The sequence below is a fragment of the Thalia democratica genome, chromosome 8, assembly GCF_965202585.1.
Source record: "Thalia democratica chromosome 8, ktThaDemo2.hap1.1, whole genome shotgun sequence".
Classification (NCBI taxonomy): domain Eukaryota; kingdom Metazoa; phylum Chordata; class Thaliacea; order Salpida; family Salpidae; genus Thalia; species Thalia democratica.
In genome coordinates, this window is record NC_139172.1 from 25,632,197 (window position 1) to 25,659,547 (window position 27,351).

Below are 27,351 nucleotides of genomic sequence, written 5' to 3' on the forward strand. Positions count from 1 at the left end.
AAAATACTTGTATTATTACATTATAAACACAGCTCGTCTAAAAAAGACGCATTTTCTTAGCATTTCCTAGCATAAATGTATCTAAATAAACAAAACAACATATAAGGAACTTTTACAGTTAAAACTTTGAATTAATAACGAACTTTAACAAGTAAAACCTTTAAAAAATAACAAATTTTTACAGTTGAAACCTTAAAACAATAAGGAACAGTTTTTTAGAATTTCCTAGCATAAATGTATCTAAATAAACGAAACGACATATATTGAATAAGGTTGTTGTTGTTAGTAATAAAGTAAATGTCTATGGAAGCTGAAATCAAAGCTTTGATTGAATGTTCCAAAATAGGAAAACTGTTGAAAGAAAAGTTGATTGCGTTTGGATGTAGAAAAGACAATGAATTCAACTCACTCCAGGCTGATATTTGTAGAATAAAAATTGAGTGTAATGAAAAAAGTAAAAGCATTGAAAAGAGTATTGTTGAAATTCAGAATGATGACAAATATGTGATGTTTAGTAACAAAGTTATTTCTTTAGAAGAAAAAGTCACAGAGTTACAAAGAAGCTTTTTGGAATTCAAAACAGATTTTCTTCCAAATTTAAAAAATTTGAATCAAAGTTTTCTACATATGTTGATGCAATGGAAACGATGAAACCTAAAGACTTTTATTCCAAAATCAATACTAAAATTAACAGTTTTGAAGCAACTTATGCTGATATTGTCAAAATCAAGCCAGTTGAAGTTCTTACCGACATAAACAATAAACTTGATGTTGTAAAAGGTAAAATAGAAGCTGATAACGAACAAAAACAGATTGAGAAAAAAAGATTAAATATAATCGTATTTAATATTCCGGAAAATAAAGGTGTTCCTCAACTTGATGGCTGCAAGAAAGATTTCAAAGTCCTACAAGAAGTTTTAGGTGAAAATAAAATCGAGAAACACGAACTAAAATCCTTATACCGTATAGGTAAATTTGAAGATGGAAAAATCAGACCTATAATTGTAAAACTCAATGACAAAAAAGCTAAAGAAAGACTGATAAAACTGAGAAATCTCAAGTATGTGACAAATGAATTTGAAGTTAAAATCTACATAAATCAAGATCGAACCATTGAACAACTGAAAAAATTTAAGAAGCTAAGAGAAGAATTAAAAAGAAAACAAGTTTTAGCAGAACAAAATAATCTCAACATAAAATATTTGATAAAGAACAATGAGATAGTGGAAGCTACGAATCATCTTTTTCGATTCGACACCCAGAGGCTCTGGGATTAATAGGACAGACTGTAAGTCAGACGTTTTAAACTTTTATAAAAAATTGAATCTATCTGCTAGTTCTGATAAGATTAATCAGTCTTCTATAAATAGTTATATTAACAGTAATTTAAAGATTTTTAATACTAATATACGATCTGTTTTAAATAAAGTTGATATTTTAGAAAATTATTTATATATGAAAGATATTGACTTATTTTTTTTAACTGAAACATGGTTGACTCCTAAAGTCAACGATGCCGTTATTTGTCCTCGTAATTATAACATTGTCCGAAACGATAGGATAAGTAGGGGTGGAGGTGTTGCAGTTCTCTACAAAGATTCCTTTAAAGTTTTTAGTGTTAAAATGATATAAACTTGATTAATACCCTTGGTTTTGAATATTTATGTATAAATGTTATTTTTAAAAAGACTAAACTAAGATTTTTGTGTATCTACCTTCCTCCACTGGCTGCGAAATGTGCCCCAACTGTTAAAAATGTAATTAAACTGATTAAATTGTTTTTGCCGGATAGCTATTCTTATTTTATTCTTGGGGATTTCAATCTGCCAAACATTAACTGGAGAATTCCTTATACAAGCTTTAATGAATCCCATGAATTTTTTCTTGATTTCTGCACAGATAAATTTTTAACTCAAGTAATTGAAAAACCAACTCATAAAAGTGGAAACATACTCGTTTTATTAATTTGCAACCATTTGGGTTTAGATAAAATAACATCTCTTTTAACTAGCTTCCCATTAACAACCACGTGTGACCACAACTTGATCTCATTTAACATTAAAACTGAAAGTCAAAAAATACAGAATTCTAAAGTAGTTTCATATAATTTTAAAAAGGCTGATTTTAAAAATATTAACAAATACTTGTCAAACATTGATTGGTCTTCATTATTTGATAAATCAAAAAATCTCCAACACTTTTATGACCAATTTATCAACTTAATTCAAACTTCAATTAAACTCTTTATTCCACCTTATCCTAAAAATAACAAATGCAAAAAATATCCATCTAACATTAAAAAAGTATTAAAAGAAAAACTTATTCTTTACAAAAAAAGTAAGAAAAATAAATCATTCTCCAAAGACTATAAAATTAAATCAAAAGAATATCAATTAGCTGTTAAAAAATACAATTTAGAATATGAAAAATCCTTCTCCACTAACCCAGATTTAAAAAAGTTTTATAGCTACGTTAAATCTAAAATTAAATTAACTACTTCATTGCCTCCCCTATTTGATCACCATAAAAACAAAACAGTAATTTCAGAATTTGAAAGAGCCACACTCTTCAATAAAAATTTTCAAAATGTAGTTAAACAAGATCAAAATCATCAAAGTTTTAAGCAACCTAAAAAAACATGCAGTAAAATGAAAAGTTTTATTATAAGTTCTTGAGACATTAACACATCGACGAAGCATCTTAAAGATAAAATTATTAGAACGCCAGAGAAAACTCCACCTTATTTTATTAAGCATGCTTTTCCATCATTAGTTTTTCCTTTATCATTAATTTTTAATTGCTCCCTAGCATTGTCAGAAATACCAAAACAATGGAAAACATCTTATGTAATTCCAGTATACAAAAAAGGTAACAAACACGACCCATTAAATTATAGGCCAATATCCTTAACCAGTACGTTTTCCCGAATTTTTGAACACATTATTTCCCAAAAAATATTTAACCACCTTTCGACTTTAATTTATTAACACCAAAACAATTTGGCTTTGTTCCCCACCGATCATCAGGAATTCAATTATTAACATGTTTACATACTTGGCTAATAACTTACTTAAACAATGAATCAGTCACAGTGGTCTATACTGACATCAAAAAAGCTTTTGACTCTGTGTCACACATTAGATTATTAAAAATTATGAGTCAATATGGTTTTGATGATAACTTAGTGAATTGGTTAAGCGAATTTTTAAATAGTAGGACACAAAGTGTACTCATTAACAAAACATTATCAGATCCTCTAAAAATTCACAGTGGAGTACCACAAGGTGGAGTCATTGGTCCTCTTCTCTTTTTAATTTACATCAACGATATCACTTTTAATACTCACATTCAAAGCGAAATAAGTCTATTTGCAGATGACGCAAAAGTATTTAGCAAGTCAGAAACTTCTTTACAAATAACATTAGATAATATTCACGAATGGCTAAAAACAAGAAAACTTGATTTAAATCCAAAAAAATGCCAAGTTCTAACCATCAATAAAAATAAACCCTTCTCTATTAACCTTTTAATTAATAAAACTAAAATACCAGCAGTAAAATCTTTTAAAGACTTGGGAATACATATATCTGAAAATCTAAAATGGAACAAACATATAAGTTATTTATACAAAATTGCTCAAAACTTATCATATCAAATACTTAAAAGTTTTAAGACCAGTTCTGCTAGTATTCTTACTAAACTATTTAAATCTACGTTCGCCCTAAACTCGAATACAATACCCCAATATGGTCACCCTATTTAAAAAAAGACATTATTAGGATTGAGTCTGTGCAGAGAAATTTTACCCGTTTTGTTTGTATTAGATGCAACATTTCAAATTCCTCATACAAAGATAGATTGGTGAAACTCAGATTGGAGTCTCTAGAGTATAGATGATGGCAGTTTGACTTGATAACACTTTTTAAAATTGTTAATGGTAAATATAAAGAATTTTTCAATCAGTTTTTTGTTTTTTCTAGGACCAATTATAATTTGAGAAGAAATAATAAAAATTAAAATGTAAATATAATTTTATAACAGTCAGTGGCAAAATTCTTTTTTCTGCAGAACAATAAATATGTGGAATAAGTTAACGCAGGATGTGGTTTCGTGTGGGAGGGTGGAACAATTTCGATTAAAACTATTCTAAAAAATTGATTTAAATAATATAAACACAAGTAAAATACAGTGATTAACGAATAAAAATTTATTTTAAAATATTAGTATCACTAAGATCAATTTTTCTTCCTTACGCCTTCCCCCTACAGATTATAAGTTTTTATATATAATTTTTGTAAATGTGTAATCTTTTCTAGTCTATGCATAGGTTTTTATATGAGAATTTATTTCGTTTTGTTCTATGTGCATACTAAGTTATTATTTATCGTACAGGACTATTTGATTGTAATTTTTTTTATTTTATTTTTTTTACTGTGTTGTTTTTAGATTTTAATTTTCATTGAGTGTAATTTGTTTGTTTCTTTTTTCGTGTGTATTGTTTAAGCGGCTCGGGTTTTAATGCCCGAGTCCATCTTTGCACAATAAACTCTAATAATAATAATAATAAATGTATCTAAATAAACGAAACGACATATTAGGAACTTTTACAAATAAAACCTTAAAACAATAAAAAACTTAATCAAATACTGTATTTAAATGTATGTACTAAAATTTATTTTTTCCGTTTTTTTATTAGCACTTCAACCTCTTCATCTAATGAAGATATGGTTTCCTTCATCTGGTCTGCATTCCGTTTCAGTATACACATTAACTTGTTACATAAAATACTAAACTAACTGCTTAATTATAAAGAACTCAATTATTTACTTAAACAAAAAACACTTTGATTTTAAAATTATGCTAGATAAACTTTTGTGTATATATCCCAGTTTAACTATGAAAGTGTCCTTGCTACAGATCATCACTGCTGAAAAGCTTACAAAATCTGATTGTTCAAGTAGGGTACTTGTTCAATATGTTAATAGAAAATTTTTGCAGTTTTATAAAAGATATTTAACTAATTTATACCATTTAAAGGCTTTGAAAACAAGGAATATTGTAAATTTAAACTGACAAAATCTGACTTTTTTAAAACTTTATCAATTTTCCTGACTTTTTTTTAAAAACCCCCCAATTTTTCCTGACTTTTGTCATTTTTTAAAATTTTTCCTGACTTTTCTTTACCGCGTGGCAACCCTGTAAGTAGTAAAACAACATTGAAAAGACATTGTTAAGCTACTTCAAATTTGTTTATTTTTTGAGTTTTTTTCCTATATGATAGAACTTTTGAGTCTTAACGAATTTTTTTTCACTTTACATGTAACCTTTACAACAGGGTTGCCAAATGTTTTTGGTAAAGTTCCTCCAGGTTTTTAAAAGAAAAAGTTTTACGGTCTATTTTTATTTTAAATATTATAACTATTTATTTTGCCAATAAACCTGATTTAAGGCAAATTTGTTATTTTGAGTGTTTGTATTCGAGTACCGACTTTAATGTTAAGATATGGTATATTTAAGAAATTATATAAGAATGAAAATAAATAAAAAATGTTAAAAATAGAACTAAGTTATTTTAACTTACAAAACTATCAGCAAATTGATATACACATTTTAATGGTATATCAGTAAAGATTTTGGTTTTTATAAACTCATAAGTCAACAGTTATGCATTTTGACGTGATAATCAGTTTTATATGCACAATAATCAACCGGTTGTTGTGAGCCTGGCTAGCTCAGTCGGTAGAGCGTTGGACTTTTAATCCAACGGTCAGGGGTTCAAGTCCCCTGTCAGGCTTCTTTTTTTTTAAAAACATTGACTTAATTAATTAATATTCAAATCTCATTAAAGTTTCTAAATAAACAAAATTGTTTGTTAGATTTTAAATGCTCAATTTGATATTATGCTTTAGTTAGCTCAATTTGTATTTAATTTATGATAATCAATAAAATTTTAATCAAATTTATATGATTAAATGACACAAAAAAAGTACTTGTTAAAATGTAAATTTAACTAGTATACATTTATTTGATAACTTAAGACATATTAGAATTGTTAATAGAATTTTTTTTTTGAATATTGGAAATATATACATTGGAAATAACTTATAAAAAAAAAAAAAATAATTACAAATTAAATCATTTAGCTGTAGTTACAAACTAATCAATTTCTTAAAAATGAAAACAATAACTGCTACTTAACTCCAATTAAATTTATTAAGCTGGCTTAATTTAACACCTTACTTTTTGTTACCCTTTTTTTTCACAATAGTTACAGTATAAATTTTATAAGAACTAATCAATATGAATATCTAAAAAGAAAGTATTTTTAGTCTTGTAAAGTAACATTACAATTTTTTTCAAATATTTAATCTTCAACATATCACACGAAATTTTTAATGGATTGTTTTAGAACAGAAAGTCTACTAGATTTTGTATTTTTTTTAATTTTTATCAAATTAAATATAAGCGCAATTAAATGTAAACACCCATTGAAATTTTTAGTATGTAAGTTTTAGAAATAAAAATATTAAATAACTTACAAAATTTATATATATGTATATATAATTAGACAAAGTATTATAAAAACTTTGTCTTATACTAAATAATTCTACAAGAAAACGGGTTGTGAAACATCATTAATTTTAAACCAAAACAAGAGTTTAATAAAATTAACTTAACCTTAAGACTTCACAGTTGTATGATAAACTGAGTTTTTATCAAGATATTTCCTTATGGTATTGTTGCGTCATAATATGCTAGTCAGAAATATAAAGCTGATGAATGCGTTCCAAACGTGTGGCCGGTTAGCTCAGTTGGTTAGAGCGTCGTGCTAATAACGCGAATGTCGCGGGTTCGATCCCCGTACTGGCCACATATCTTCCTCGTTAGTATAGTGGTGAGTATTCCCGCCTGTCACGCGGGCGACCGGAGTTCGATTCCTCGACGGGGAGTTTTTTGCATACTTAATTTATTGGAATCGGTATTGTTATCCATTAAATATTTAATAACAAAATTATGAATTTATTATTTCTAATCAAAATATATAATATCATAAGGTATGTCAAATATTTTTTCAATTTATCTAATATTTTTCTAACAAGTGTTAGTAGCCTAAAGAACATTTTCAAGTATATAAAATAAATATTGAGTTATTTCAACAAGTCTTCGTGGCGCAATCGGTTAGCGCGTTCGACTGTTAATCGAAAGGTTGGTGGTTCGAGCCCACCCGAGGACGTTCTTTTATTTGTTAAACATTAAAGAGAGTGCAAAATTTTTACACTGAGCGTGTTTTCTCACTTTCACACTTTTACAGTAGTTTTAAGTTATTTTAAACATCCGATTCTTTAGATTGAGATTCTATCTTTTTATTTATACATAAGTATTTCTTATCTTTTTCGATCTTCAAAAAGTTCGTTTTAAATTACTAGTTAACCTACAATACAAACACATTATCAAATAACTAATACTAAATTGGATATACAAAATAGTAGGGTGGCAAAAAATCCTGGAATTTGAGAACATAGGCAAAATAAACCTGGAATTTGGTACAAAAAGTGTAAGAAAAACCTTAAATTTTTAAATTATAGTATTTAACAACTTTGATATTTAAAAAATTTTATTGTATCTTTTTTAGACTTAAAAAAGTGTACAGAAGTTTTAATAAGTAATCGATAAATTATTAGTTAAATTATTATTTTAATTAATTAAACTACTTTGTAACTTGCATTTACATTGTTTTGAATGTCATGTCTAGTCAGTCAACAAGAGCCTATTTCTGATTGGTCTAACTGAAAAGAGTTTAGATTAAGAGAAAATTAAGAGCGAAATAAGAGCAAAGCTAAATAAAAATGTCTGATGCAATGTTTTATGCCTAATGTATTTTATATTAAATGTTGTAAATTTTAACATACAAGTTTGCCAAAGATCGAACTGAAAAAGTTTTTCCTGACTTTTCTAAATCAAACTCTTAGTAAAAAACTATAAAAAAATACATAACCAAAGACTTGAAAGTTTTTAGTATGTTTCAAAAACTCAATTAGACCATGAAAAAGATGAACTGCGAAAGTAAATGATTCTAGAAAATAATAATATCAAAATGCAATTTTTAGTAACGATAAACTTTCTTTTTAAGAGCATGTTTACATAAATTTCCTACTATTTTTCAAAAAACCCTTATCTTTTCATGACTTATGTAATTTTTACTAGTTTTTCCTAGCTTTGTGGCAACCCTGAACATATTATTTAATTAAATAGGACGATTAAAAAAAAAGTAACAAATTTAAACTAAAAACAAATTAAATTTAGATTTTATGATATATATATCAACATAAAGGCTTTTGAAAAATCATCTGAGAAGAATTTTGACGAAGTTGATTAAAAATACTTAAACAGGTTGCGATAGTCAAGGTTGGCACTGGTTTTTGATAAATTTCTTTCAGGTTTTTTTAATTTCTTCCAGGTTTTTGAAAGTACATGTTTTTGGGTCTGTTCTTAGTTAAAATTAAGTTAAAGGTTAAAAACTGGGTAATTACCTAGGATGATGTCCACCAAAACCAAGCTGAAATTATATTATACTTGACGCCATTTTAAACCATAATTTTAGTTTTATTAGTTTATGATAATTAAGTTTAATTTTATTTTAGTATATAACAAAAATTAAATAATAATTATACTGTATCGTTTAAGTAGTTTAAATCTATCAAAAAACACCATTAAGTACTTAAAATCGTTAAAAAAGATTTAAAACTTTCAAAACTTGTAAGAAATTTTGAAAACCAGGAGTAATTTCGCTAAAAATATTTGGCCACCTGATATAGGTAAAAGTGTAGTAGTACTAGGCTTTTAAATATTAACAAGTTTCTAAATTACAAACTTACGTATTTAAAATAAATGATACTTTATAAATTATGTATTTTAAACTTCAAACCGAATTTTAATAACAGTTGTTTACAACACAAATTATACCATTTGTCGCGAGGAGATTTTAAGGGTTTTTGCATAGATCAAAATTGATCTCTTTAGAATATAAAATTAACTGCCCAAATAATTCCTTTAAAAACAACTCTTACTTTTTAGTATTTCATTCTTACAAATTATAAGTTTTGTTTGATAATCAGAGTTAGTAGTTTTGACAAACTTTTCTTAGCATTTTTCAAAAAAAACTTTATTTTATTTTTTTGTCGATCATCTAGCAAACCTTGAAGTTTTTACTTACGTTGGGGACAATTAAGTAACTTATATTTATATATCTTCTAAAACCATTAATTTATTAGATTCTAATATAATTTTTAGAAAATAATAAAGTATTTCCATCATAGGTATTTTTCAGAAAAACCATACAAAACAGGTTTTCTTGTCAATAATTGGCTGATTTTGATTATCAAGTTTAAAAAACTATAATTTAAAAATTTAAGGTTTTTCTTACATTTTTTGTACCAAATTCCAGGTTTATTTTGTCTATGTTCTCAAATTCCAGGATTTTTTGCCACCCTACTATTTTGTATATCCAATTTAGTATTAGTTATTTGATAATGAGTTTGTATTGTAGGTTAACTAGTAATTTAAAACGAACTTTTTGAAGATCGAAAAAGATAAGAAATACTTATGTATAAATAAAATGATAGAATCTCAATCTAAAGAATCGGATGTTTAAAATAACTTAAAACTATTGTAAAAGTGTGAAAGTGAGAAAACACGCTCAGTGTAAAAATTTTGCACTCTCTTTAATGTTTAACAAATAAAAGAACGTCCTCGGGTGGGCTCGAACCACCAACCTTTCGATTAACAGTCGAACGCGCTAACCGATTGCGCCACGAAGACTTGTTGAAATAACTCAATATTTATTTTATATACTTGAAAATGTTCTTTAGGCTACTAACACTTGTTAGAAAAATATTAGATAAATTGAAAAAATATTTGACATACCTTATGATATTATATATTTTGATTAGAAATAATAAATTCATAATTTTGTTATTAAATATTTAATGGATAACAATACCGATTCCAATAAATTAAGTATGCAAAAAACTCCCCGTCGGGGAATCGAACCCCGGTCGCCCGCGTGACAGGCGGGAATACTCACCACTATACTAACGAGGAAGATATGTGGCCAGTACGGGGATCGAACCCGCGACATTCGCGTTATTAGCACGACGCTCTAACCAACTGAGCTAACCGGCCACACGTTTGGAACGCATTCATCAGCGTTATATTTCTGACTAGCATATTATGACGCAACAATACCATAAGGAAATATCTTGATAAAAACTCAGTTTATCATACAACTGTGAAGTCTTAAGGTTAAGTTAATTTTATTAAACTCTTGTTTTGGTTTAAAATTAATGATGTTTCACAACCCGTTTTCTTGTAGAATTATTTAGTATAAGACAAAGTTTTTATAATACTTTGTCTAATTATATATACATATATATAAATTTTGTAAGTTATTTAATATTTTTATTTCTAAAACTTACATACTAAAAATTTCAATGGGTGTTTACATTTAATTGCGCTTATATTTAATTTGATAAAAATTAAAAAAAATACAAAATCTAGTAGACTTTCTGTTCTAAAACAATTCATTAAAAATTTCGTGTGATATGTTGAAGATTAAATATTTGAAAAAAATTGTAATGTTACTTTACAAGACTAAAAATACTTTCTTTTTAGATATTCATATTGATTAGTTCTTATAAAATTTATACTGTAACTATTGTGAAAAAAAAGGGTAACAAAAAGTAAGGTGTTAAATTAAGCCAGCTTAATAAATTTAATTGGAGTTAAGTAGCAGTTATTGTTTTCATTTTTAAGAAATTGATTAGTTTGTAACTACAGCTAAATGATTTAATTTGTAATTATTTTTTTTTTTATAAGTTATTTTCAATGTATATATTTCCAATATTCAAAAAAAAAATTCTATTAACAATTCTAATATGTCTTAAGTTATCAAATAAATGTATACTAGTTAAATTTACATTTTAACAAGTACTTTTTTTGTGTCATTTAATCATATAAATTTGATTAAAATTTTATTGATTATCATAAATTAAATACAAATTGAGCTAACTAAAGCATAATATCAAATTGAGCATTTAAAATCTAACAAACAATTTTGTTTATTTAGAAACTTTAATGAGATTTGAATATTAATTAATTAAGTCAATGTTTTTAAAAAAAAAGAAGCCTGACAGGGGACTTGAACCCCTGACCGTTGGATTAAAAGTCCAACGCTCTACCGACTGAGCTAGCCAGGCTCACAACAACCGGTTGATTATTGTGCATATGAAACTGATTATCACGTCATAATGCATAACTGTTGACTTATGAGTTTATAAAAACCAAAATCTTTACTGATATACCATTAAAATGTGTATATCAATTTGCTGATAGTTTTGTAAGTTAGAATAACTTAGTTCTATTTTTAACATTTTTTATTTATTTTCATTCTTATATAATTTCTTAAATATACCATATCTTAACATTAAAGTCGGTACTCGATTACAAACACTCAAAATAACAACTAGTACTTAAAATATGGGGACGGGTTAAATGTGCACGAAGACATTTTTGCACGAATGATATTTTTGCACGATCGTAAAAAATAATAACAAAATAGAAAACCGACTAAGGGTAAGGGGTAATAGTGATAGTAAAAAAAACGATTTTTTAATAAAAACAATAATATTACTTTAAAAATCAACCAAGGGTAATGTTAAGGGTAACAGCTATAGTAAAAAAAATATATTTAATAAAATAATAATAGATGAAGAAGAAAAAAAAGTTACTGACCTAGTGTAAAAGTTAGGGGTAACATTGATAGTTTACAAGAAATAAGAATTAAATTTTATTTTCAAGTTCCCGACCAAGGGTAAGGGGTAATAGTGATAGTAAAAAAAATGAAAGTAAATTCATACTAGTTTTAAAAACTAATCAATCCGTGCAAAAGTGTCCCTTCGTGCATTTTTGACACCTACTCGTTAATATAAAGTTTTATACACAATGTGTCTTATTACGTTAAAAAAAACAATACTATGCATAATGTACAAGCATATATGCTTTTAATTTAGACTAACAATCAAAGTAGGTTTGTCTTCCGAATAAGTTTGGATGACATTTACTAGCTTATAATTGAGATTAATGTCAAATTTGAATAGGGCAGTTTTGTAGTTGTGCTTCGGATATCCCAACACAACTTTTCTCAATTGCACCGGTCTGTACGTTTCATCCATGCTATAATATTTTTAATTAATTATCAAAAACAACTTAAAATTGTATACATTTTTACACAATTAGAATTAAAAATTGTATTAGTTATGTGGAGTATTTTCAAAACTCATTTATATTTAAAAGTTTAGTTTACTTTAAGTTAAACTCGAACCTAACAGCTAAGTTACTAATGGCATAAAACTTATTATTACTATTTTTACTGTTAAAAACAAAACCAGTCGTTGGTTGTCTTGGATTTAGTTGTATGGTGAAGTATTTTGTTTGTTAATTTAATATTAAATAAAACTGATTTATACTTGAATTTGACGGCGGGATTTTGTTTACTTCCAAGCCACTCTGCAATGTCTTGTGTGTTGGGTATTGTGGCGCTAACTGCAACAAATCTCAATTTCATTTCTTTAAACACCGTCCTAACTGTCTTCATTCTACTAATCACCGCCTGTAATATTATTATACTTTAATTAAATATACAAGTTGATTAACTTGTTATTGTCCAGACTGCCTTTAATATTTATTAGCTGAATAATAAATACAGCAGAACACGCCCCTGGTTAGCGAGTCAACAAAATTATTTACACGTGTTTTAAATTTTATGTTTAACAATTTTCAACCTCCATAGTAGCGCCCCTGGTTTCGTCATTCAACAAGTGAGCTTCGTCGACGAGAAAGAGGGAGACTTGTTTCACGAACGACGTCTTTTCCCGCCATCTCCGCGTCATGCTGTCCCATTTTTCCTGTAGAAAGGCCATTTTAGTCCAGAACTATTTAGACCCGAGCCAATGGATGCACTTTTTCCATATTTGTTAAAACTGGGAATGAAGTGTATTCATTGACAGAAGGTTTAACGTTCATTATTAAATTGCAGGCTTAATTTTTAGTTCAACTTAAGTTTTACATGCAACAGTGCAAGCAATATCACCATAGAAAATATTTTATAGAGAAACTTCTATCGTTTCATATAATATTAATTCATTTCAACATTTATATAACATGATTAATTAAGAAACAAACGGGTGTTGTTAGTATTATGTCGGCTTTCTGCATTTGCCACAAATTTTCAACATCAGTGTCTCCAGTCATTTCCAAGCAATTGAGTCCCAACGGTTGAAATTTCAACTTCCAATCTTCGTATCGCTCACTACACAAAGCTTTCACTGGCGCCACTAAAACGTTTTACTTTTTACTTTTTTCTACAATTTTTAACATTTTATTGTTGTAAGTAGCATTGTTGTCATTATATTTTCAAACCAATTTCTATAAAAAATAAAATACAAGACTGGGTGTTGATAAACAATGTTTTTAAATAATTTATGGGAAAGTAAAATTAATTTTAAATTAACAAGTTTTATTTAATTACGTGTCTTTGAATTAAATGTTTTTTATTGGTGATTAATCCGAAATATGCTGTTTTAATTTAACTATTTTAAATTCAAATAATTTTTGTTATTAAAGAAACCTTTCAAATTTTTACTAACATTTTATTATGATTTTTAAGTTTTAACTAAGTTTAAAACTTTTTATGTCATGATGCTTTAAAAAACAGATTATAGTACTTAATTTATAAATTTTACCTAGAGTAATTTGAAATGTAAGATTACTTTATGGTTTCCAAAAACCTGTAGAAGTATTTAACTTTTCCTAAGATCGTAAGTAGTTTATTTTTGTGGACTTAAAAATGTTTTTTTGATTAATTAAAAGTTTCTATTGAATGTTTTATTTTAGGTTGAATTTTAATGTCTTTATAGTTCAAAACAAAATCTAACCACTCAAAGGTTTTTAATATCTACTATACTATGTACAATAATAACCACATAAGCAGTAAAGGAGCCACAGGGGGCCATAAGGTCATAATTTAAAACTTACACTAGATATTCCGGAGTTGATGATGAAGAGCAAAAAAAGGGTTTAGGTGTTTTTAATGGAAGTTTTGAAACTTACACTAGATATTTTGGAGTTGTTGATGAAGAGCAAATAAAAGGTCTTGGGTGCTCTTATTTGTAGTTTTTTGAGTAATCTTGTTGGAGGGGGCCAATTAAATTATTATGATTGGAAAACACTGATCTACAATAATAACCACCAGAAACAAAACAAAAACAATTACTTCAACAATAAAAAAAAATTATACCAACTGTAAATGATTTTGTTCTTGTTGGAATTTTCTTGTTTGCTTGTCATAAGTAGCCTAATTATTGCGAGTTCAAACAGAACAGTTTTACCTGAAATAAAATAATAAACATATTAAATATTGAAAAATTAACGTAAGCATATAAACTTACCTGGAACTAAATAAAACTAATATATATACATACTACTAATAGTGCTCGACAAGTTATATTGAGCTAGATATTTATTTAAATATATAATAAACAACAGTTTTATACAGCTGTTTCGTATATGAGATATTTATATCTCATATATTCCTCAGTAAAACTTTAGGTTATTAAACATGTTTAAGAGCAATTGCTAAAACTTTTTCAAAAAGCACAAATTCTTAAACCAATAACAAAATTAAAATCAGCGTATTTTGAAAAATCAACTTAATGCATAAAAACCGTCATTATTACTACGTCATAATATTTATAAAAATTTTAAATTATAAATTTTTGCAAAACATGTTTAAACAATTAAAGCTTTACTGAGGTATATATGAGATAAAAATATCTCATATACGAAATATCTGTATAAAAATATTGTTTATTAAATAATTAAATATATATATATATATGTATGTAATAAATATATAATATATATTTAGCAAGGATTATTCCTTGGGCACAACAGGTCTCGACAATTTTGGTTTTGGCGACAAAGTTAATTTTTAAATTTATTCATATTATGGAATGTTGTTTATAAGGCGACGATTACCAGTCAGATAGAAACAAAAGAATACATAGGATCCACAGAAGGCCAGTTCAAAAAGAGATGGTATGCGCACATTAGTGACATTAAGAATGAAAACAACAAGGGAACAGAGCTTTCCAAGTACATCTGGAGACTAAAAAACAATAACACCAGCTACGATTTAAGATGGAGCATAATGCACAAGATCAGAGAAATGAAGAATATAGGTAAAATCTGTAAGACTTGCAATTTGGAAAAAATAGAAACAGCACATGTTTCTATAATTTTATAGAAATATGTGCTGTATAATGTAATAAGAAACGAATTTTAAACAAAAGACAAGAGCTCTTCTACACCTGCCCGCACTTTAGGAAATTTTATTTTAAAACTTAGCGTATTAATTCTTTTATCACTTAATACTATTTATGTTATTACTTGTACCCTCATTTGTTAAGCGCCATTTTGTTTTGTGTTGTTATAAGCTAAATCCAAATCTATATAGAACAAATCATCTATTGTAAGTATAAATCATATTTAAAATTTAAAAAGTCTTTTTCATTATTATAAAACTTTTAATTTTGTTAATTAATTATCTAGTAATAGCACTATACATTTTTTAATTTTAATTTGAATTCAATTATAATTTTTTGCATAATAATTTTTTGCATTATTGTATTTTCTTAAGTTGTCCATCGTCTTATGTTTAGTTTATTTTATTTTACAGGCCTAAAGATCCCTTAGGGGAGAAACATTGTTGCCTTTGTAAATAAATAAATTTAAAAATTAAATTTTATATATATACATAAGTATTACAAACTAAAAACTTTAATATAAATACAATATTGTTACCTGAACCAGTCGGAGCACAAACAACGAACGGCTCGTCTCTATACACTACTGTATCAAATACCTAAAAAGAATATTATATTGATTAAGATTGCAAATTTAATCATGTTAAACAGACCAAAGTTGTTTTATTTATTGGTAGTTGATTTTTTTTAAACGTCGGAATGTTACGTCATACTATATATACGCTGTTTCACTTGTTTCATCACAAGTCAGGATGGCCGAGTGGTCTAAGGCGCCAGACTCAAGCGTTAAAGCTTCATCGCAATGCGATGATGAGTGTTCTGGTCCACAATTGTGGGCGTGGGTTCGAATCCCACTTCTGACATGTTTATTACAATTTTAAAAGTCGTATTATTTTCACAATCGGTGTAAAACTAAATTATCATTTTTAATTAAAATTAAATGGGATACATTGTTTATATAAACCGTGTTATGTTTTAAATAAATACAACAAGTATTTAAACCACAGTATAAATAAGCTATCAATTACAGCAACTGACTTAAAAATTTTCTAAACTTTATATTGACTCTCCTTATTAGTAATTGGACTTTTGAGTAACTATTTCTTTTAATGCTTCCATGTTATTATCTCTACTTTTAAAATTTTAGTAAAATAAAACTCTTAATACTAAACTTACATTAATACTCAACTCATAAATATCTTAAGTAAGGTTATATCATAATGCTAAAACTGTTGTTGCTTTATGGTTTAGTTTTATCATAGTAATTTATTAAAATTCCTTTTCAATTTAAGACAAGTTTACAATCAATATTACAATTAGACAAATTTACTAAATTAGTTTTATGCAATAATACTACATAGATTAACTGCAAGATATTACTGATAAGTTAAAATAATAACGAAAGTAATGTAAAAACTATATATTCTTATACATAAGATACATATCTATGGATAGAAATAATTAACATATAAATTCATGTTGGACACAGTTTTTTCTTTGCATGTTGTCTCATAAAATTAATTATAATACTTACAAATTCTGTAGAAAACTTTACATTTTATAGACAGAGAAAATTCAGTTTAAAAAAGCAGTATTTCTTATGATGTTCAAACTTGTGCACAGTAAAATTTAAATAAATAGTTTTGTGAGCACTAGACAATTAAATAGATATTTTGATGCTATTAACACTAATCTTATTATCAATTGTTGTTTTCATTTTCAAATAAGAAAATAAATAATTTGTAAATAGATAGTTAAAACTGCTTTTAACCATCTTAATAAACAATTTAAAAAACTTTGTGCACATTTTAATAAACAGCAGATTGCACAGTTGCATTTATTTTAGTTACTTGTTTTTTTAAATATAACTTAAAAAAAAAAAAAGTCTGACGTTTATCATTTAATCTAAGTAAATGAGTGCAGAACTAAATTTTATCATTTTGACTTACTTTAAAGTTAAGCGAAGATAAAAGCTTTAAATAAACTTTGAGTTTTCAAAATATTTTGTATCTTAAACTTATACTTTTCTAACTTACAATTTTATTTCATACTATTTGCAGCTTAAAGTAGTTAAGTAAACAAAATGTTTTTCATTAATGATGTAATAGAATAATTTATAAATTATTTTATAACAAATTTTGACACTAAAATTAGTTCAGTTAGAAGCCTGCTAGCTTTAAAATAATTAGATTGCAATCAAGTTAGCTAAAAATTGTTAATAAATATTATATACTTAAATGAGCTAAATATAATTGTTACAAACTAACAATAGATTGAACAGCGTTGAAATTTGAAAAGTTTGAAAAAACTTGTTGGTATTTTTCAGCTGAAAAATTAATTTAGGTAAACAAAGTTTGAACAGCTCAAACAAAAAAATAAGTAATAAAATTTTATTAAAATACATAGATACTAAACACTTAGAAAATATTCATACAAGTACATACTAACTTGGTGTAATGCTGCTAATGTCTTAACTTCAATAAAAGTATACTTAAATGCAACTGAAAACTAACATAAATAAAATTTACAAGAAGTTTTAAAGAAAAATTTGATGCTAAATAAAATATGAAGTCAAATCAAATTTTAACCAGCAAAACAAAACATCAAAATATAAAACTTACGCAATTCCTCGACGGATCTCAAACTAATTTCTTTTCTGAAAGTTCCGTTGGGTCCGTTGTACGTAGGCAGGGTGAACTTATCCGGTTTGTAGAAAGACGGCTTTTCATGAGTTGATTGGTCGAAAAACTTGTCACGTGACTGATCAAAACGCTTGCCTGATTGGCTGTTTGTCTTCACTGGCGATTCAGGAACTACTGACGGAAAAAACCTGTACAATGTCGTAATCTAATGTTTAGTTATCTATTAAATTGTATTTTAAATACTTCATAATCATAAGTAAAATTATTAAGTTATACTATTAATTAATTATGTAATAAATTATGCGTTTTATAAATATAAATTATAATTATCTTTAGTTGTGCTATATCTAACTTTTTAACTCTTAATCAAAACTAGTAAAACACATTTATTAATATCTACTCAATATATGTTAAAGAATAAATTCCGAAAAATAACCTTAAAATTTAAGTTGTTTTATGTATAAGTAATGATTAACAAAATTACTGTTTCTTTCTAGGCGGTGAAGCATCAATATTTTTTTGCATTGGAGTGACTTTCTGTACTGCTTTCCTTCGAAAGTTGTTACTATTGTTATTGAGGGGAGGTTGGAACCTGTTCAGTTTTTTTGAAATGGGCGAAGATTTGATGCTGGGAAGTTTTGAAAAAACCGAGTCGGTCTGAGTGGCAGGCACCATGTATTTCGATTGTCTGTTTGTTTGAATATTAATTGAATTTTATTTTATGCTGTTTGGTTTTTTTTTTTTTCTGCTATAAGTAATGAATAAGCTTCGATGATAATAGATCAAAAACGCCGTCGGCAGGATTCGAGCATGTGCTCGTCCATTAATTTCTCGACAATCGCCTTAAGCACCGGCCACAACGACTTGTGAATGAAATCATATACAAGCGATTTTAAATCTACTGTTTGTAAGTAGCTGACAAATAATTGTTGAGTAGTTATATGCAATACAATAGTCTACTTGGATTTTAAGTAAACTAAGCCTGCATTTGTAGTTTTAAAAATAAAATGGTTTTATCAATCACATTATTATTTACCAAAATCATCAATAAATCTTAAACTATACTTAAAGACTTTTAAGCTTTATTATGAATATACATATACTTATATACATATAAATTACTTTATAAAAAGTTCTGGTCGATAGTGCTCGACAAACTGAATTGGAGCTAAATATTTATCTATTTATATAAAAACAATAGTTTAGACAGCTGTTTCGTAGATAGAATAAAAAGTTTCATGTAATCCTCAGTAAGCTACAGTTTAATAAAATAGTAAACAGAAATTTGGATTTTGAACTTTTTAAAAATAGTTATGACGTAGTAATGATACAGTTTATTGTATAGTTAGCTGAATTTGAAAAACACGCTGTAGCTGTTAATTTATGCATTTTGGAAAGTTTGGAAAAGGTTATTTTAAAAAGATGTTTTAAACTATTAAAAAAATTTTTTAAACTGTTAGAAAAATGTTTTAAACTACTCGTGTTTGTGTCTTTCTTTTTTTTTTTCGTTATATGTTTGGGTAAGGTGGGTTAGGGTTAAATGTATAGATTTAAAAATAAATTATTTAAATTAAAAAAAAGTCTTGTTTAGATATATGCAAATAAGTTGCAGGTTTTTGATGTACATGAACATTTTGCATTAAATTGTACATAACTTTATTTTTCTTGTAAGCATACTTTGATAAGAAAAAAAACCTTACGGCTAAAAAAAACGAAACGAAATGTGATACTTATTCAGTAATAACCTATAATGAAAAATGGTACTGCAATCTTTCTCTAGCTGCATAAGCGATACACACATGTAAGTCTGTTGAATTTTTATATAGATAGAGCAGTATACTTCCCTAAACGATTTGTCAATTTCAAATGAGAACTTTGACAAATAGCGAAGATATTTTAAACAACTTTTTTTCGGTGCATAACTTATTTGAAAAATATAGCAATACACATATCATTTTTTCTTAAATACTTTTTACAATTATTTGAGTACTTTCGAAGTAAGTTTTGTCAAAAATTGTACCTCACTAAATTAAACTGATTTGAACTTGAAATAAAACTATACTGTAGTTTAAAGTTAAAAACAAAATGACGTAATATTAAAGTGTAAAAATTAAATAAATTCTAATACTAAAGAACTTTGCTGTACTAATAAAACTTGTTAGATTAAAATCAAACAAATATAAACCAGGGATAAAAAATAAAAATAATACCACACTTTTTCAAATTTTTTTGAGAAACCTATCACTTTAAAATTACTTAATATAAGGATTAAAAAGTCTAGTTTGGTATGCCAGCTTTTTCTGCTTACATAAACTAGGTTTTTAAGATTGAATGCATAAGGTTTCTAGAATATGTAACTGAAAAGAGTTCTCCGCTCATACTAAAACTGAAAAGTTCTCTTCTTTATAATTTCTTGCACACTCATGATTGTTCAACAAATGTTGTCACTAAATTTAAAGTTATTTATAAACTCTAAAATGCCCTCGTTGCCACAAGCATTGTTGGTTCAGTGGTAGAATTCTCGCCTGCCACGCGGGAGGCCCGGGTTCGATTCCCGGACAATGCATTTTTGGGAAAATAATTTGAATTAAAGTTACTATTAACCATAAGACACGAAGAATTGTTTTTAAATACATTAGTTTAGGACTAAGTGTGTTTAAAACTCTTTCTAATTAATTTTAAACTAAAATTATTTTTTGTTTTTAAATTTTTAAGCTGTAACACCAATGTGTCATTTTCCCAAACAATATCCATTGAATACAGTTTAAATGGTTCATATATTATTCAATTTTAAAAGCTAAAGTTTTTTTAAATAAATTAACTAAGAAGTAAATGTATTGCGAAAAAATAGAATTTTCAGGGCTGTTGTTAAATGATAAAAAGGTGCGCCCAACGTGGGGCTCGAACCCACGACCGTTGGATTAAGAGTCCAACGCTCTACCGACTGAGCTAGCCGGGCACGTTCGAAAATAACTATATACAGTTTATATAGCCTCTGTGACGATGTAATGACGTAACAATAATTTAATGACTTCAAAAATGGGCTCGTCCGGGATTTGAACCCGGGACCTCTCGCACCCAAAGCGAGAATCATACCCCTAGACCAACGAGCCGCTTATCTAACTTTGTCTTGTTCGGTTTTTATTCATGTTATGTGTATTATGACGCAATATAGAAGATGTTGTTGTGGTGTTTGTTAAAACTGCGTTTTATAGTTATTAAAAATCTGTTTTTAGTTTAAATTTAACTAATGCAGTACACGGTACAACTTATATTGTTTACGTAAAACTCCTAGTTTAAGATTTTAAAATAGTATTTGTGTGTACCAAATAATTATTTTCTGTGTAACTTTAAACAAAAATAAAACTTTGCATTTTAATTTTGCTAAAGATATATAAATATTAAATAATTTGGTCTAGTGATTTATACTCACTAATTTAATACTTGGATGCAAGACATGAAAGGTTTTAAATGTCTTAAATTACGTTTCTGTTCACATTAGAAATTAGATTAATAATCAAAAGTTACAGTTACAAAATTTATTTATGGCTTTTAACTTACTAGAACAAAATGATTAGTTATAGACAAGTTTAAGAAATGATTGACATTGGAAATCAATGAGTTATGTACATAACAGATTTTTTATTCACTTTAGTAATAATTTGGAATTTAGTAATTTTGTAATTTTCTAGGTAAATTTTGCAATTTTAGTATGACTTTAAAAGATATTTAATTAATTTTTTACAAGGGTTTGGAAAATAAGGAATTTTGTAAATTTGAACTGATTATATCTGATGTTTTTTCAAATTTTTTTAAAATTCCTGTTTTTTTTTTTAAATCCCTATTTTTTCCTGACTTTGTGGAAGCCCCGATATAGATATATACAGGGTTGCCACTTTACCTAGAATCCTGGAAAAACCTGGGATTTGATAGTTCAGGTTAAAAAACCTGGAATTTGGGAAATTTAGAAAAAAAACCTGGAAAAACCTGGAATTTTAACAATTTTCACATTTTCAGTACTAAATTTTCGATTTTAATCAGAAAGTATATCAAATTATAAGAAACTTTTTGTTATCATCTAAACTTTTTTTTATAAAAAAACATACTTAAAGTAGCTTTACAGTATCTTTTCAATAATTTTATAATATTTAACACAGTTTCTTAACTTATACTTTACTTTAAACTAAAAATAGACCTTATTGATACTTATTGATACTTACTGATAACTTACTGATACTATTTTCATAACTTTTTTTTTAATTGCACAGGAGTTTCGAAAGTAAAGATTTTGACTGTGAATAAAAAATTTAATATGTACATAACTCATTTATTTCCAATGTCAATCATTTCTTAAATTTGTCTATAACTAATCATTTTGTTCTAGTGAGTTAAAAGCCATAAATAAATTGTGTAACTGTAACTTTTGCTTATTAATCTAATTTCTAATGTGAACAGAAACGTAATTTAAGACATTTAAGACCTTTCATATCTTGCATCCAAGTATTAAATTAGTGAGTATAAATCACTAGACCAAATTATTTAATATTTATATATCTGTAGCAAAATAAAAATGCAAAGTTTTATTTTTGTTTATAGTTACACAGAAAATAATTTTTTGGTACACACAAATACTATTTTAAAATCTTTAACTAGGAGTTTTAAGTAAACAATATAAGTTGTACCGTGTACTGCATTAGTTAAATTTAAACTAAAAATAGATTTTTAATAACTATAAAACGCAGTTTTAACAAACACCACAACAACATCTTCTATATTGCGTCATAATACACATAACATGAATAAAAACCGAACAAGACAAAGTCAGATAAGCGGCTCGTTGGTCTAGGGGTATGATTCTCGCTTTGGGTGCGAGAGGTCCCGGGTTCAAATCCCGGACGAGCCCATTTTTGAAGTCATTAAATTATTGTTACGTCATTACATCGTCACAGAGGCTATATAAACTGTATATAGTTATTTTCGAACGTGCCCGGCTAGCTCAGTCGGTAGAGCGTTGGACTCTTAATTCAACGGTCGTGGGTTCGAGCCCCACGTTGGGCGCACCTTTTTATCATTTAATAACAGCCCTGAAAATTCTATTTTTTCGCAATACATTTACTTCTTAGTTAATTTATTTAAAAAAACTTTAGCTTTTAAAATTGAATAATATATGAACCATTTAAACTGTATTCAATGGATATTGTTTGGGAAAATGACACATTGGTGTTACAGCTTAAAAATTTAAAAACAAAAACAATTTTAGTTTAAAATTAATTAGAAAGAGTTTTAAACACACTTAGTCCTAAACTGATATATTTAAAAACAATTTTTCGTGTCTTATGGTTAATAGTAACTTTAATTCAAATTATTTTCCTAAAAATGCATTGTCCGGGAATCGAACCCGGGCCTCCCGCGTGGCAGGCGAGAATTCTACCACTGAACCAACAATGCTTGTGGCAATGAGGGCATTTTAGAGTTTATAAATAACTTTAAATTTAGTGACAATATTTGTTGAACAATCATGAGTGTGCAAGAAATTATAAAGAAGAGAACTTTTCAGTTTTAGTGTGAGCAGAGAACTCTTTTCAGTTACATATTCTAGAAACCTTATGCATTCAATCTTAAAGACCCAGTTTATGTAAGTAGAATCCTTATATTAAGTAATTTTAAAGTAAAGGTTAGTAAAAGGTAGTTTTATTTACATTTTTTTCATGGCTTATATTAGTTTGATCTTAATCTAACAAGTTTTATTAGTGCAGCAAAGTTCTTTAGTATTAGCATTTATTTAATTTATACACTTGATTATTATGTAGTTTTATGTTTTCAAACTTAAAACTACAGCATAATTTTATTTCAAGTTCAATTCAGTTTAATTTAGTAAGATACAATTTTCGACATAACTTACTTCGAAAGTATTCAAATAATTGTATAAAAAATTTAAGAAAAAACGAAATGTGCTTTGTTATATTTTTTAAATAAGCTATGCACCGAAAAAAAAATTGTTTAAACTATCTTTGGTCAAAGTTCTTGTTTGAAATTGACAAATATTGTACGAAAGTATACTGTTCTATCTATACAACAACTCAACAGACTTACATGTGTGTATTGCTTAAGCAGCTAGAGAAAGATTGCAGTACTTTTTTTCATTATAAGTTGTTACTGAGTAAATATCACATTTCGTTTTGTTTTTTTAGCCGTAAGGTTTTTTTTTCTTATCAAAGTATGCTTACAAGAAAAATAATGTTATGTAGAACTTAATGCAAAAAATTCAAGTACATCAAAAATCTGCAACTAATTTGCATATATCTTAACAAGACTTTTTTAATTTAAATAATTTAATTTTAAATCTATACATTTCACCCTAACCCACCTTACCCAAACATACAACAAATAAATAAAAAACAATAATAATTAAAACTTGATCATTATAAATTTACATCTTGTTGTTATTAGTCTTGTTTTGATATGTGCAAATTAGTTGCAGGTTTTTGAATACACACAATAATCCAGTCAAGTGGCCAAAAACTAACATAATAATAAGAAATTTGTCGATTACAAAATTTTAAAATAGAGTATTAAGGGCATTAAACTGAAAAAATTATTGTTAATAAAGCTAGAATACCTAAAAATACAACAACAACAACAATAACAACAACAGTAATAATAATAGTAATAATATTCTTTTTTTTTTTGTTCGAAATACTAAAATAATTTTAGTCTAATTAAACAAATAAATTAAGTAAAACAACTGCTAATTTCTGTTCAAAAGGTAATTTAACATTAATTGTATTTCTACTTTTACTGATTTGAATTTCATTAAAAATTAACTCTAACATTCCTTAAACTGAAATCAAGTTAAAAAAAAGTTCAAGGGAAAACATTTGAAAGGTTAAAACAACTTTTAATTTATGTTGAGGTATAATTTGTTCTATGTATTTTAAGTTTTAATCTTTTACAAAGTAAAAATACTAATATATAATATAATATGTTATTCATAGTTTTAATATAGGTTCGAAATTTAAATTGCTCAATGTTTTACTAAACATTTTGAAGAAATTTTAAAAATATGACAAGTCTGAATTTTTTACAAATTAAACTTACACTTTATAACTTTTTGAAGCAGCATTTTCTTTTTGAAAGTCGAAATTTTCATCTAAAAAAGTTTATTAGTATTTCTGGAAACAAACATAAAACAATTAAATATTTTTATACATCAGGTTTTATTTCAACAAAACAAAAATATTTAATACTAAATAATAAAACAAAATATGAGTTTTCAAGGTAATGGAAAATAAATGAACAATGCTGATCATACAAACGATTGTGATTTAAAAACTAATTAAAATTAATTTATTAAGTTATAACAGTGTTTTTAGATTAATATTAGTTAAACTGTTGAATTAAAAGATGTACAAAAAGACAATGTAGAAATTTTGAACACATTTCAAGTTATACTTTGTCTTGTAATACAGCAAATACTTATTTGCATTTAAACTAATTAGAAATTTACGTTTGCATTTTATTCAATCTGTGAATGAACTTTTAGAACCAAAAGGGTTAATATTTAAAAAATTGCATCATAAACTTCTTTGTTTTAAAGAATTACTAATTGATAGCTTAGTAATATTAGTTGAGTAATATATAAACATGTTTAATGGATAACCAAAAACTAACGGCATAGGGAGGGGGGCAAAAACATTTTTTATTGTTGTGTTATTTTTTATTTAAATAACTCAACTACCAGTTCCTTTTTACCCTTTTGAAAATTCAAAGTATATTTTGAGATAAAAGCTAGCAAAGTAAGAGAGATAAATAGATTCTTCATGGATTTATTTACTATAAGTACGAAAATAGACTGTATAATATAAATTTAGCTCTTCCAATATTTTTTTTAGATATGCACTTCAATCAAAAACTCAGATAAAAACTGTTAAAAATTAAACTATTAGAATGTTTAAATACCGTTTTGAAAAAGAAAAAAATGATTTTTTGGTTAAATATGTTATAGTAATAAACTCAATACATAAGTTTTAAGACTTATAAAGAATTTTTTTCTGTGGAATTTAAGTCTCTAGCTCAAAAACAAAATGTTTTTAAATTTTTAGTAGACTAATATTTTTAAGAAAAAATAAAAATTTAAAAAATGTGGCCATACATTTGTAACAATATCTTTTTACAAAACTGACTATATCTCAAAAAATTATTTTAGTTTCTATATTATATAAAATTTTACTTATAGTTCACATATTTATCTTTCATATTTCAAAGTCTATGTTATTTTGGTTAAAAAATTGTTTAATATCTCCTATGCTATGGCTTTAATTTATTTGCTTAAAGTTTTTCAAAGGAGCTGATTGAAATATCAAGTTGTGTACTTACCAACTATTGCAGATTGAAGTATATTTCAAGGCTCTTTTAGTTTAACTTAATGCGTGGTTTCCCAAAATAACATAAAAATCACCTACTTTTAAGGCAAAAAATAATAATTGCTCTAGATTGATTTTTCTAATCTTACTATTTTAAACTTAAAAGTATCTTGTACTGTTATCCTATTATAAATTTTGTAATACTATTGTATATAAATAAATAAACAAATAAATAGAAAGTAATATGATTAGAGAAACTAAATCACCCTTGAAAGTTTCATAGGAATTTGTTTTTAGACATTTAAGTTTTTGTTTTAGTTACCTTAACTTGAATTGTCATGTATACTGATTTTAATATAAAGTCCTGTTACTGAGGCAAGAATAATATTAACTATGTTTTATTTTAAAACAAACAAACTTTTTCTCTAACTCCTTGTTTATAATGATTTCATATTTACACTTATGGAAAACATAATTGTAAGATGGGTGTACTATAAAAACAGGCTTTAAAAATAGTTTTAAAATAAAACTAACTTTTGTTAATAACTTTTTATACTAGGTTTATGACAGTAGTTGATATGCTGATTGTGAAAATGGTTTAAAGTTCCAGGTTTTCCAGGATTTTTAGTGATTTTTGTTCAAAATCTAGTTTTTTTAAGTTTTTACCACCCTGTAATATACTTTTAGTCAATTAAGGCCATAGGGAGGTAATAAGATTGACCCTTATTTCAAAACTTAGAGTAGAAACTAAAAGATACCTTTTATAGAACAAAAAAAAGTTCAATTTACTTTTGAGATATAACCAAAAAATATATAATACAACTTTATTCAATAGACAATATTCTTTGAATTTTGAACTCTCTAAAAATTCTTCAATTCTTTTTAATCTTAGTTAATTTAAAGCAATTTACTTCAAACTATTTAAAAAAATTAATTTTAAAATTACAAAAAACTTGTAGAAATTGA

The 27,351-nt window shown here is 26.4% G+C and overlaps 1 protein-coding gene and 13 non-coding genes across 14 annotated transcripts in view; 6 read left to right on the plus strand and 8 right to left on the minus strand.

Annotated features, from left to right (window-relative positions):
• The window catches only part of LOC145843068 (putative ATP-dependent DNA helicase HFM1), a 38,498-nt gene extending 17,909 nt beyond the window's left edge, over positions 1-20,589 (minus strand). Inside the window, exons 1-11 of the mRNA XM_082950534.1 lie at positions 20,504-20,589; positions 18,815-18,937; positions 18,507-18,710; positions 18,002-18,210; positions 17,648-17,706; positions 15,919-15,979; positions 14,358-14,444; positions 13,240-13,391; positions 12,840-12,962; positions 12,525-12,667; positions 12,075-12,231 (exon numbers count right to left, since the gene is read on the minus strand). Coding sequence (XP_082806660.1) covers positions 12,075-12,231; positions 12,525-12,667; positions 12,840-12,962; positions 13,240-13,391; positions 14,358-14,444; positions 15,919-15,979; positions 17,648-17,706; positions 18,002-18,210; positions 18,507-18,710; positions 18,815-18,937; positions 20,504-20,589 — 1,404 coding nt within the window. The remainder of the gene's footprint in view (positions 1-12,074; positions 12,232-12,524; positions 12,668-12,839; positions 12,963-13,239; positions 13,392-14,357; positions 14,445-15,918; positions 15,980-17,647; positions 17,707-18,001; positions 18,211-18,506; positions 18,711-18,814; positions 18,938-20,503) is intronic.
• On the plus strand, positions 5,722-5,794 carry Trnak-uuu (transfer RNA lysine (anticodon UUU)). Its single transcript has one exon. It is a non-coding gene; the product is annotated as a tRNA-Lys (tRNA).
• Positions 6,798-6,871, plus strand: Trnai-aau (transfer RNA isoleucine (anticodon AAU)). The gene has a single exon. It is a non-coding gene; the product is annotated as a tRNA-Ile (tRNA).
• Trnan-guu (transfer RNA asparagine (anticodon GUU)) lies at positions 7,161-7,234 on the plus strand. The gene has a single exon. It is a non-coding gene; the product is annotated as a tRNA-Asn (tRNA).
• Positions 9,746-9,819, minus strand: Trnan-guu (transfer RNA asparagine (anticodon GUU)). The gene has a single exon. It is a non-coding gene; the product is annotated as a tRNA-Asn (tRNA).
• On the minus strand, positions 10,030-10,101 carry Trnad-guc (transfer RNA aspartic acid (anticodon GUC)). The gene has a single exon. It is a non-coding gene; the product is annotated as a tRNA-Asp (tRNA).
• On the minus strand, positions 10,109-10,182 carry Trnai-aau (transfer RNA isoleucine (anticodon AAU)). The gene has a single exon. It is a non-coding gene; the product is annotated as a tRNA-Ile (tRNA).
• On the minus strand, positions 11,183-11,255 carry Trnak-uuu (transfer RNA lysine (anticodon UUU)). Its single transcript has one exon. It is a non-coding gene; the product is annotated as a tRNA-Lys (tRNA).
• On the plus strand, positions 16,127-16,243 carry Trnal-caa (transfer RNA leucine (anticodon CAA)). Its single transcript has 2 exons — positions 16,127-16,164; positions 16,198-16,243. It is a non-coding gene; the product is annotated as a tRNA-Leu (tRNA).
• A 319-nt stretch (positions 20,590-20,908) lies between the features above and the next one.
• On the minus strand, positions 20,909-20,981 carry Trnak-cuu (transfer RNA lysine (anticodon CUU)). Its single transcript has one exon. It is a non-coding gene; the product is annotated as a tRNA-Lys (tRNA).
• Positions 20,982-21,063: 82 nt separating this feature from the next.
• On the minus strand, positions 21,064-21,135 carry Trnap-ugg (transfer RNA proline (anticodon UGG)). Its single transcript has one exon. It is a non-coding gene; the product is annotated as a tRNA-Pro (tRNA).
• Positions 21,136-22,853: 1,718 nt separating this feature from the next.
• Positions 22,854-22,925, plus strand: Trnap-ugg (transfer RNA proline (anticodon UGG)). The gene has a single exon. It is a non-coding gene; the product is annotated as a tRNA-Pro (tRNA).
• Positions 22,926-23,007: 82 nt separating this feature from the next.
• Positions 23,008-23,080, plus strand: Trnak-cuu (transfer RNA lysine (anticodon CUU)). Its single transcript has one exon. It is a non-coding gene; the product is annotated as a tRNA-Lys (tRNA).
• Positions 23,081-23,399: 319 nt separating this feature from the next.
• Trnag-gcc (transfer RNA glycine (anticodon GCC)) lies at positions 23,400-23,470 on the minus strand. Its single transcript has one exon. It is a non-coding gene; the product is annotated as a tRNA-Gly (tRNA).
• Between the last annotated feature and the right edge of the window lie 3,881 nt (positions 23,471-27,351).